At 38.1% G+C, this 12,958-nt stretch overlaps 1 protein-coding gene across 1 annotated transcript; it reads left to right on the plus strand.

Moving 5' to 3' along the window:
- The first annotated feature begins 68 nt into the window (after nt 1-68).
- LOC139138781 (WD repeat-containing protein 18-like) lies at nt 69-12,713 on the plus strand. Its single transcript, XM_070707307.1, has 10 exons — nt 69-304; nt 2,157-2,267; nt 3,083-3,216; nt 4,097-4,244; nt 5,455-5,598; nt 6,606-6,688; nt 8,497-8,621; nt 9,529-9,686; nt 12,169-12,225; nt 12,551-12,713. Exons 1-10 carry the CDS (start codon nt 95-97, stop codon nt 12,671-12,673), a joined length of 1,293 nt encoding a protein of 430 aa, XP_070563408.1. The 5' UTR covers nt 69-94; the 3' UTR covers nt 12,674-12,713.
- Nucleotides 12,714-12,958: the final 245 nt, after the last annotated feature.

Below are 12,958 nucleotides of genomic sequence, written 5' to 3' on the forward strand. Positions count from 1 at the left end.
TGCTAAAAGTTTTCAACGCCCTCAGTAGTTAGCATATCGTGCTGCCTTTTTTTATCATATAGGAAAGAAATAACGAAGTAATATACTCAACAATATGGCAGCCCCCATCGAGGTGGTCGTGAGCAGCGAAATTTCTGGACAGATGTGGAATTCCTGCGTTTGGGACCCACACAATGGAACGACACTAACCACATATAAAGGCGGCAGCAGTGCGCCTCGTACTTTAGGTTTCCTAGGCAAAGACTACATCATATCGGGTGTCAACAACCATCCACTCATCCACGTGTGGGCATTGCACAGACAGGTGAGCTCAAGAATCAATCACATGTACGACAACATCAATATCAGCAAAAACATGGCCATGTCGACATGTGTCCCATCCACAGGTATAGTTCCTAGAGGATAGATTTGTATAGGGGCCGGAGGACAAGAAATACAATAAATCTATCCACTAGGTTTTAGTTCCTTTTTGTGAAGATGGCAGTTCATTTCAACCTCTTCAGTGTGGTTATTTTTTAATGTTTTAGGTACATTACATCATACATGTCAAACCTGTTTTGTTCACACCTTAGGACAGCAGTCAGCAATCTTCTTAAAAAACAGGGTTCACAGTAAGGTTTACATGTAATATTAAATTCAGGATCAGGCAAGTATAAGTCAAGTTCCAGAGTTTTCTTCAATTACTTGGCTATAACCTCCCAAATAATGCAGTCCGGGACAGGGCTGTAAGTACACATTAATGACAATGGTGAGCTCATTTTCATATTCTCTGTAATAAATGCGCGGATGTGCAATAAAAATTTCAGCACTTTGCTAAGGTTAGGGAACATTGGTAAATGATCTGGGAACCCTGGCAGCTGCAAAATTGTAGCTCTACGGTGAGGCGGTGGGTGAGTTTTGGTTTCGTGTTCCAAAAACATTCCTTAAGTGGGAGCCGCCATTACCAACTTCCAGTAATGGCGGTACCCAGAAACACGCTCAATGTTTTTGGAATGCTATCGACGTGTTTGAACAAATACCAAAACCCATAAATGACAAGTTTAGTGTAGTATAGTGTTTAGTCTTCAGTAGTGATAAATCAGTACGACCAAATGTAGTAAATATGTGGGATTCTCATCAACATGCTGCACCATGTGCGACATGCTTATTTTGAACTCTACAGGGCCTTCAGCATTGTAGCCACTGGTGAGCAAGGTCACAAAAACCAAAATTCACCGACCGCCTCACCATAGAGCTACAATTTTGTAGCTAGGAACCCTGGTAACGTTTCAGCTGTCCCCTAGTCTGATTGCATTGATATACCAAGGGGAAGCCTTACTCTGAGAGCATGGAAATGAGTCTCCACGAGCGGTAGACTAGAAAAACACTGTAAAATCGGAGTCAGAATATCTGTCCCCAAAAAGCATTCTACCTGATAATTCTTAAAGTTATGTTAGTTCTCTCCAAGGGGAAATGGTATGTATCAAAGAAAATGTAGTCATGTGTATTTGAAGATAATTCTTATTATCGACACTGATTCTAAGATCTTGAATATAGTATCAATAGCCAAACACCCATTTCATTTTTAAGAAAACCGACTACCAAAGCTGCATGTAAATTGTACAGAATCATTAAAGGTTTTCCTGCAAAGTTCACAGATGATGCCCTAACTTCTCATGTGGAATTTCACAGTATACACATATTGACTGGCCATGAGGGTAACAGCATAGGTTTGTTGCCCATGGGCCTGAGACTAGAGTCTTGCCCCAAAACAGTCTGTTTCATGAGGCCATAAGCCGAGGGTAACAGACTGTTTTGGGCAACTCTCAGGCCCAAACAAATGTATGGTGTTACCCAAATATGGCCCGTTAATATGCGTTTCGTAACACACTTCATACAATTTTCTTCCTCAGCTTGCATCACTCCGCAGACAACACTGCCATCTTCTTTACACATTCTAGAATGTACGCATGTGTAACTGGCGCTATTAACAATTGTTCTGGACTTTTACATGAAACCAGTACACAGTTTTGGAAACTGTTAACCGGTAACTTGCTCTTTCCATATATCAGCATGAAAATGATACATAACTCAAGACCCGTAAACTAACAAATCACGATAGAGAGTGTTGACGAGGTGTTACAATAGCATTTTGTTGTTCTTTAAATTTGAATAAGGAGCAACAACAGATGAGGATAGTATGTCCAGGGTTGGTTACGGCATTGGCAACGTCACCGTGTGGTAACTACTGTGCAGCTGGTATTGCAGAGAGACTACACGTATGGCATGTAAGTATTAAATCCCAGTGAAACTTCCATTTTTGTGAAATGTTTATGATACTTTAATACCATTTGATAAGTCCAAGGAATGCCTCCAAACCAAACGTTCAAGTACAACCACAAATACAAGTTCATCAATATTAATCCTTTTATACTTTACAGGTAGGCCTGCTGTGAACAAAATTTATTATTCCTCTTGTCAGGGTGAACCTTTTTGCATCCCTGTTGCCCATTCGGGTGATCCAAATTGTCAGAAATCCGATGTCAAAGGGACGTTAGATATTTTAGTGTTATACATCAAGTATAATAATTTATATCAACTACTGATGGACAAATGAAATATTTTTCACCTGTGAAATATAAATGAAAATCGCAGAAGCTCAGTTTGTTTGCCCTTTGGAGTAAAAATCAAAAGGGTCAAGCCACCTTATTTTCTTCTTAGGTTACCGGTAATCTCAATACGTAGCAGCCAACATGCATAATGTAATTACAGCACTAATCTAGAAATAGCAAAACAATTTTTGTATCACTAATCCTAACTAGTGTCATTGAATTACAATCAGAATATTAGGATGGCACTTATTCATATACATGAAACATACTATAATTTTTTACGTTCCCTGAGCTGCCAAGGCATGGCAATTCTTCAATGCTTAGAAGTCTGCAGGATTTTCTGTGTGTATAGCGCCCTCTGTGTCTGTGCTGAGACAAACTTGGCCCGACAGTTGTTGGTCACTACCTCTTCTCCTATATTAATTCTTTCATTAATTGCAACGATTTTTTTCGATCAGATCAGCAGCCGGTTGTGTTCTATTGTTTTACAGGTAAGCACTGGTAAACTTGTAGCAATACTCAGCCGACACTACCAGAATATAACATGTCTGAAGTTTACAGATGATGGTAGCTGTCTCATATCGGGTGGAAATGATAGTTTGGTTTTGGTCTGGTCAATGGCCAGGTAAGCTATCAAGATTAAATCCATGGTCTTTTTTAGATTGAGATCAACGTATTGTAATATGACATTATGAAATAGTCTTATCCAGTTGACAGCTAATGCAGCAAGGTGTCACAGCCGCATTTGGAACTGGCAAACAAGCCTGTAGGCCTCGCAAACTAGGCTACAAGGCTAGCACCGATGAGACTACAGGATTAGCACACCTATACTACACAACTAGATAACTGGACTGTAGGACAGAATACTAGAATACAGGACTTGCAAACTAGACTGCAGGACTAGCAAACTAGAACTACAGGACTTGTAAACTAGACTCGACTACAGGACTAGTAAACTAGACTATAGTACTAGTAAACTAGACTACATGACTAGCTACCTAGACTATAGGACAGACAAACTAGACTGCAGGACTAGTAAGTTATACTATGGGACTAGTAAACTAGACTACATGACTAGCAAACTAGACTATAGGAATAGTAAATTAGACTACATGACTAGCTACCTAGACTATAGGACAGACAAACTAGACTGCAGGACTAGTAAGTTATACTACAGGACTAGTAAACTAGACTACATGACTAGCAAACTAGACTATAGGAATAGTAAATTAGACTACATGACTAGCTACCTAGACTATAGGAATAGTAAATTAGACTACATGACTAGCAAACTTGACTATAGGAATAGTAAATTAGACTGCTGGACAAGCTGACTAGACCTCTGGATTCAAGCTATCAATGACATACCATGACTTTCAACAAGCAAGAACGTTAGGATCAAAGCAACCATTGAAACTCTCATTGTATTAGATAGGCAGAGTGAATTACTCAAAAACCTAGAGACTACCCTGACGTATTTCTTATTCATGTTTCCATGTCAACAGTATTCTGCAGAGTCACAGCGGTATCTCTGCAAGACTGGAACCAATGTATGTCTGGTCAAATCACTCCTTACCGGTGACAGACATCTACTGTGGTTGTGGAGGACTATTAGCAAGGGTGGTATCGTCATCTTTGGACCAGACATGCAGGGTGAGAGAGCTTCACCATTTTTCAATAATGTTCATGTGATCATTCCAAAAAAGCACCCAGTACTTATTCATTGAACTTGCTTGTCAGTGCTGTCCAGTGTTGTGCTGGCCATGCAGCACTCATCAGTATTATCCACTGTGTCCACAGCATATTAGTAGGACAGTAGGTTCAGTGCTTCATTCAATGGTGATACACTTGTCTTAGGGGTGCACCCTTTCATAGGAAATAAATAGAAATTTGCACACTTGGATGCCATTGAATCTCAAGCTTGACCCACTTATCTGCTGTCCTGTTACATAGAAATAGATGCAGAGAGTTCTAGCCATTTGCTTTTAAGGATCTTCAGGTAAAAGATACTATTTTGACAAACAGTTTGCGCTCATTTCAAAGGAAGATGTAGATTTCTCATGCAGTAAATATGCTTATGTAGCCCTTTCATGCAGCAAATAATAAGTTTCTCTAAAATATTTGACCATAGCAACTTCCCTGGCCATTCAGTTATCTCAAAATCTCTGTATATAACTTCCTGTCTTCTATTTTTACAGGGCTTTGTTCAGTGCCATACCCTGGTAAAATATTTCCAAGGATACGTTGGAATTTTACCAGGGTTCTACTCTTGCATGTCAGTTCTTTCATACCATAGGGCAGCAGAAACACATGTACCTTTTTTATTCTGAAATCATTTACTTAGCCTATGATCCCTGACCTTAGTAGCTGAACCACCATTTAAACCTTCTGAAGTATGTCATTATATTTTATATTCAAATATTTGTGGAATCCAGAAAGAGGGAACAACACTGACAATGACACAACTACTTGCATTATTGAAGTTTCATCCAGAAATGGACGGGCATTCCGACATCCTACATTCTACAAAGTATTTGATTCTGACTCAGAATATGATAACTGCAAAATCCTATTCAGCTCATGTGAAGCTTGAAATGCATGACCTTTGATCCCTTGGATCAAGTTCATCAAAGGTCACAAGAGGTCAAAAGAGGTGACACAGTGTGTCAAAAACATTTTTCTTCTGTCATTGCCACAATAGGTTTATCCTAAAAAGTTATGAAACTTCATAGCCATGGATGTGACGAATTGTTAATACAATCTGCTGTTCTACATGAAACTCACAATGCGGCAAACAAATTCACAAAAAATTCAAGACTAATTGACTGAAATATTTTATTTTTCTTCCATGTTCTATCCACAGCTTTGGGACTTGTCGTCAGGCCAGGAGCTATGCTGCTTTGTCTATGATGTCAGCATCACATCTGTCACCATGGATACAGCAGAGTATCGATTATTTGCTGGTGGTATCAACGGCAGCATTTACCAGATCAACCTCTTCAGTCAGGTTCGTAACCATGGCAGCAAATACTCAGTTGTTGTGAATGCGTCTTATCTTGTTTCAGCTCTGGTTGAAGTGGATATTTCAAGTGGAGGAACCGCAGGCTTTGTGTCTCCATACAGCGCTTTAGTGGATCTGGTAAAGTCAAAAACTGAGAAAGTAGAGTCAAGATTGAACCTTTACTGAAGCACACAAAGCTGTTACATTATTCATGGGGAAACTCAAATATGGGGGTTTCAAATTAAAATGGCATCATATTTTTCAAAAGTCATTTACAAGAATGAATATTTGTCTGAAAGTTTTCACCAGTCTTTCGAAAATTCCATTTGATGAAATGATAGTGAAATTATCACTTTGCTACCATTATTTTCAGCATGGTATGTGCACAACTTATGTAATAATCTTACAATTTGAAAAACAAATTAAAATTCCATGTCACAAGAACAGGCTGCAAGATGCAGCAATAAACACAGGTTGTAAATACAGACACACTGTCCAAATATCCATTGGCAGCAGCCAGTGTCATCGACAGCGTGAAATTTAAGTTTTAATGAATCATCATTAGTGCTATTCTTATGATGAGTTCTTTGCGTCTGTACCATGGAAACTTTTCCTTCACTTTTGTTTCAACACATTAAGCAGGAAATAAGTTTTGAAACAACAACGGCTTTGGTTTCAATGTGTTTTTTTGCTCATGGACCAACAACATAACATTCCAAGCTCAATATGTTTTTATATCCGATCACACCGTAACACTCTATTGACCTTTGACATCACAGTAAGCTTTATCTGCAAAAAAAGTTCAAGGGTAAAACCATACACTAAGTGAACAGTTTCATAGAAAACTTGACAAATTTAACATGTTGCTGGGACACAAACAGATGCGTATCCACGCATGGGAGGGAAATATTTTGGTATCAGTTGGAACATTTCTTTTCTTGTCTCTTTCATAACAACAGCATCGGTAGAATTGCCACAGTGTAATAAATTTGCATCACTTCATATCGTTTCAGGCAGAGGTGAAAGGTCGCGTTGTCATCAGCGAGAGTGAAACAACAGATGATGAAGGAAAAACACAGACATTTGTCAGGCATAGGTGAGTTTCAGAAACTTTGCTGTCGATAAAATACAGTGTTTTCTTTTAAAAATGAAACAATATGGTTGTTTGCTAAGTGTGTGGTCTTGTTGAATACTGCATACTGTACTTCACAAATAATGCACCATTACATTTGACTTCTGACAAAAAGGGGTTGTAATCTTTTGTTTTTGCTTCTTAAATTGCCTGTTCCAAGCTCCACTAAGCAGACTCTCACAGCACCCTTCATAGCTTTGACTGACACTTGGCATTCTCATGGCCGCGTCATACGACAAAATCTGAGTAACTTCAAATAAGGAGAGTCCACATCAAATGAAAGAGTAGCTGTAAGTGAAAATGAGAGAAACAAGTTACCAGGTAGGATGTCACTAGAGAAACGTTACTGAAACAGTCATCGGTCAACAATTTGTGAAAAAATTCTATCTTGCACACACATCAATTGGTGATAATTCTGACCCGGGCAAGTTTCTGTATTTTACTTCTACTCTCCTCTTCAAATTTAAATATCAGCAAAACTGGTTGCATCATTCCAGAATGGATCGTTTTGATTCACAATAGTTTACAGAAAGAACTGCATGCCTAGTATGCTGTGTTGAGGTGATTTTCACACAGATCAACATGTTCAAAGCACTTCCATGGGTGTTCAACAACCGATTCAATCTGCAATGATCCAGTTGTAATCTCACCTGTCATCTGATCGATTGTACCATCTGGAAGAAACTTCCATCATTGTTTTGAAAGAATAAACTGATTGCGCCCTTTCCACGAAATTGGATAATTACTGCTGTATTGGTGTCACATGATCCTCATGAGAGAGTGTTGCTTTTTCAAAGTTTTGTTAAACTGTAACAATATATCTGCTTCTGTGTCTGTATGCGCATAAAGGCAACATCTCAGCGAGAAATTTGTCAACTACAATGTTTGGACTGAAAATTACCACGTAATCCTTTTTTCCAAAATGGATTACAGTAAAAAATCACCAGACTGATTTCTCCTTCAACGTCTATGGTTGGAAACATCAGCAGTTTTTGATGAATGTGCAGATAAAACTATTTTAAAACTACGTTCTCATTTTATTAGATAAGTCATTCATTAATGCACATTTAATAGTCTGAGTAAGGATTTATATTCTTGAAATATCAAACACAGACAAAAATGCTGATGGTTTAATGTTTCAACTTCAATTTCTCAAAGTTCTTGATTTTCATCACCACAAAAAGACCTTTCAGTAAACAGGATTAAATCTTAAGGTCCTTCCCCGAGAAAAAATGTAGTGCTGACATATAAATTATTCAGAATTACAGTGTTGTAAACAACTACATCATGCATGTTGTTGTTCAGATCAGTGTTTCTTCATGTGATAAACCAACATAGTCTCCTCTTGAATGAACTGATCATGGTGAATTGAGGCAGTTGGGTTCTAATCTACAAACAAGGACTTCAGGCATCTGCAACAGTGTATTAAAGTTGCTTGTCAGAACAGAAGTCAGAAAACCTTTTATTAGTGGACTTTTGAGTGAATGATAGCAGTAACCAAAATGTTTATATTTCTCCATTTTGTGAAATATTTTTGTGGGTCTTTTAAATCAGTGGTTCATGTCTTTTGCAACTGCCTCATCACAACTGTCACAATTAGAGAAAGTTTTTGTGAGGTGTGCTTTGATTAATAAGACGATAAAAGTGAACCATCCATAATGGCCATGCCAAAGGAATAAATTGAATGTATTTGTTTACCCATACATTTAACTCTCCTATCTGTACACACCGAGAAAATCCTGTTTACACTGTTTTTCCTTTCCTTTCAACAGTAAACAAGTGAACTGTCTGTCTGTGTCTATAGATGGCACCATGCTACTCTCCGGGTCACATGACTGCACCGTAGTATTATGGGATATAGCCAGCAGACAGTGTATAAGAGTTCTCAATCACAAAGGTAGGCTATTGTGTCAGTCACAAAATAGCTGAGGTGCATCTTGTTTAAAAAATTTCCGGAAAAAATAAGTTTATGAAAAAAGGACAGACAGGTTCTCATTGCCATAAAAACTGTTCAATATTGTATTACCATGATATATATTGATCAGTTAAAAGACTTTCCAACAGTTTGTCGAAACTGTTCAGTGAATTGCAAGTGATTACTGTGTACTGCATGAAATATTTGATGATTACATTTTCAAACCCTGTTAGAACCAAGGCATCTTAGACCTAAAAAGAATTTTAAACATCGAGATACTTTTTATGGCAAAACATCACAGATATTATCAAAGCATACATGTATCATGTGTGGCTATTTAACTTCTTATTGTCTATCTGACCAGGAGTCTGAATGTGTAAACTTTTAAGTAACACTGAGCGCAAGCAGTTCTAGAACACAACCTTTTAGAACTTGGAAAGGTCATTGCCGTGTTTGCTTTGGGAGGTACCTTTACAATATCATGATAGAAACTGGCAAGAGCAAAAGGCGTAAATTACAGAAAGCATAAACGTAAATAGTCAGGTGTATTTACGGCTGAAAAGACAACAGAGAAATCCAGAACAATGAAACGTGGCAAAGTCAATTCAACACAAAGGTCTCGTATCTCATTTCATGTATCCGATAATCGTGCTGCATGTGCTGTGATTCCAAATAGAAATACAATATGTATAGACAAGTTAAAAACTTTTAAAAAATCAGATTAGATGCTGGCATGGTCCTTGAAAACCTTCCGTAGTAATTGTCTGTTTGTACTCACAGTTAACTGCAGATATAAACTCTCAAAGAGCGTGGGATTAGCACTTGGCCAGGCATGCATGGTTATGTGACCAAGTATCTCACTTGCAAAATGTATGATGTGTCTTCACAGGTATTGTCACCAACGCCATGTTCACACAAGCTCCGATTCAGATGTTCAGTACAGTCAACAAAACAGCTATGCCTATCAAACCATTCCAGAGAAGTTCACAGACAGACAGTGATGGAAAGACTCACTCTCTTGATATGAGAATTAAACACTCTATTCAGGTAAATACCTGTTTCCTTTCCTCCTCAGACAAAAAGACAGACTGACAGTCTCTCTCTCTCTCTCTCTCTCTCTCTCTCTCTCTCTCTCTCTCTCTCTCTCTCTCTCTCTCTCTCTCTCTCAGTTCACACACACACACACACACACACACACACACACAACCACACATTAGTTCATCTGATAACAGGAATATTATCATCACACAAACATTTTGTTGCAATGTGTCAAGTTAATGTTTGAAGTTGATGTTCACCTCTCCACATGTAATTAGGGGCCCAAGCCTACCGGCTGGGCCCCTATTGGTTTCGTAGGAGTTCAACTTTCTTCTTCTTCTACTGCTTCTTCTTCCGCTCTTTTTTTGTCGACCTGGAACTTGAACACCGCTTACCGCAAACTTCTGAAACTTGCAGAGCTAATAGGTACCTATGAGATCTCGTGCACCTGGGTATACAAATTTCGATTGGTCACGTGACCTGGCGGCCATATTGGATTTTCCAAAAACCTAAAAATGGCTTCTCCAGAAGACCAAGGGGTCTAGTCGATTTGAAATTTTTTGTATAGCAAGCATGGCCTAATGTCTTAAGAATTTGCCAATAAAATCGCATGCGGTCACGTGACCTTGGCCGCCATATTGGATTTTGCAAAAATCGTGATTTAATCTTTAAAAATCTTCTTCTCCAGAACCAAAACACCGATTTGACTGAAATTTCACATGTAACATCTTAAGTGTGATCTCTTTCAAGTTTGCGAAAGGCGTTTTGATCGGTCACGTGGTTTGGCCGCCATATTGGATTTTGCAAAAATCGTGATTTAATCTTCAAAAATCTTCTTCTCCAGAACCAACACACCGATTCGACTGAAATTTGACATGTAGCATCTTAAGTGTGATCTCTTTCAAGTTTGCGAAAGGCGTTCTGATTGGTCACTGGTCTGGCCGCCATATTGGATTTTGCGAAAAATGTGATTTAATCGTTGAAAATCTTCTTCTCCAGAACCAACACACCGATTCGACTGAAATTTGACATGTAACATCTTAAGTGTGATCTCTTTCAAGTTTGCGAAAGGCGTTTTGATCGGTCACATGGTTTGGCCGCCATATTGGATTTTGCGAAAATCGTGATTTAATCTTTAAAAATCTTCTTCTCCAGAACCAATACACAGATTCGATTGAAATTTGACATGTAACATCTTAAGTGTGATCTCTTTCGAGTTTGCGAAAGGCGTTTTGATCGGTCACATGGTTTGGCCGCCATATTGGATTTTGCGAAAATCGTGATTTAATCTTTAAAAATCTTCTTCTCCAGAACCAATACACAGATTCGATTGAAATTTGACATGTAACATCTAAGTGTGATCTCTTTCGAGTTTGCGAAAGGCGTTTTGATCGGTCACATGGTTTGGCCGCCATATTGGATTTTTCGAAAATCGTGATTTAATCTTTAAAAATCTTCTTCTCCCGAACAAACATCGAATTGACTGAAATTTGCATATACCATCTTTAAAGTGATGTGTTTCAAGTTTGTGAAATAGGTTTTGATCGGTCTCGTGGTTTGGCCGCCATATTGGATTTTCCGTAAAATATTAAATTCCAAGTGAAACGTACAGTAACTATTAGATGATGTTCAAAATCCTACTTTTTCAAGCTCGAATTTTGCACATAATATCATTAGTGCAAGATTTTTCAAACATGTTCACCGCTTGGGCCCCGCCAACGCTGCTTGCAGCTTTAATTTTAGTTGTTATCTAAAATGTGACACCGTAATCAAAAATTCAATAATTAGATCATCTTTACATGAAAGTCAGACAGACAACTTGAAAAAAATTAGAATTAGATGTAGAACGGAAGGATATTGCTGTTCTAATACAAAGAGAGTCCAAAAGGCTGCCTTATTAGTAAGTTAAAAGATGGCACATCACTTTGTTACAACATGACAATTGCCAGATTATCCAGACCTTCAGTGCTGAACATATACGCCATGACTGTCACAGAGTATGCCAATTGTAGTCATTTGGTGTTCAGGTGAACTTTACGGATCACACATAATGAAATAACATGATACCATGGTTTCTTTGAATAGTGGAAGACATCTTTGGGTACCCGGGTGAAATTGTTCAGAAATTGCAGTATGTTACATTTTGACCCATGTACAGACCTTTTCAAAACCGCAGCATATATTATCTGCATATATCTTTCTTTTGAATATATCCTTTTGAAAGAATTCATCTCAGACAGTCTTGTTTAAAATGTGATTCTCCCTGAAAGACCAACCATCTTGATATGATAATTATACAAACTCCCAGTCCTACGGAATATGAATCAAAATACGATCTTTTAAAGTATCAACATTCATGAGCTATGTTTTGCTTTAACCCTTTCATCTGGAGGAAATCATGTTTAAATACAGTAGGATGGACACCACGTGTGAAAAAAAAGTTGAAATACAAGTTTCAAGTTGTTGATATTTTTTCCCTCTTTGCAAACAGCTGGAATCTGAAGACATGTCTGTCACACAGAGAAGACTGCAAGAGTGTCTTCAAGGGGTAAGGAACATTTTATGTACCTATGTCTTGTCATCTTTGTCTGTGAAATGTTTCAAATTGTCATATATTGCTTGTTTTATCATTTTGCCAACGCAGATTCTCAATTGAAGGGAAGTTCATCTGCGGCATCTGCTGTAAAAGATGCAGTGTTTCATTGTGAAGAGGAAAAATGTACAGAACATAGTGTCAGTTTGTGGTTTAATCTCCAGGTGCTTCATGCGCATTATAATAAAAATATCGAAGAGGGAATGTTTGTTACTTTGTAGTATTTAAACTGTCAACAATGAATCCTGACCATATCTGATATTTTCTATGCTCTCAACAGATGACAGACACTGACAGAGTGACGACATCACAGCTGCAAGAAGAATGTCGCCAATTACAAACAGCTAACAAGAATCTCTTTAAATTTGCTGTCAAAGAATTGCTCACACACTCCCAATCCTAATAAACATGAATAAATATATGATCTTTTTGATTTATCAACATTTATGAGTTATTGTTTGTATCTAACCCTTTCACCCCCAATTCCACATGAATGGATCCACCCATCCTATTCAAAACAATGGGCTCATACGACTTCTTGGTGGCAAAAGGATGACTGTGGATGCAGAGGTTGTGGATGAGCCATTTTCCACTGATGAACCATTGAGGCAGACATTTAATAAAAACCGCAAATGTTTCATCAGCAGTGACAAAAATCAAGTATTTCTGGAACGCTGATGTCGATGAC

Source organism: Ptychodera flava, chromosome 8 (genome assembly GCF_041260155.1).
Source record: "Ptychodera flava strain L36383 chromosome 8, AS_Pfla_20210202, whole genome shotgun sequence".
Lineage (NCBI taxonomy): Eukaryota > Metazoa > Hemichordata > Enteropneusta > Ptychoderidae > Ptychodera > Ptychodera flava.

Coding starts and splice junctions, on each gene's coding strand:
- LOC139138781 (XM_070707307.1), top strand. CDS start 95: ATGGCAGCCCCCATCGAGGTGGTCGTGAGCAGCGAAATTTCTGGACAG. Junction 4,245..5,454: donor CTTTGGACCAGACATGCAGG/GTGAGAGAGCTT, acceptor TTCTATCCACAG/CTTTGGGACTTGTCGTCAGG. Junction 5,599..6,605: donor AGATCAACCTCTTCAGTCAG/GTTCGTAACCAT, acceptor ATATCGTTTCAG/GCAGAGGTGAAAGGTCGCGT.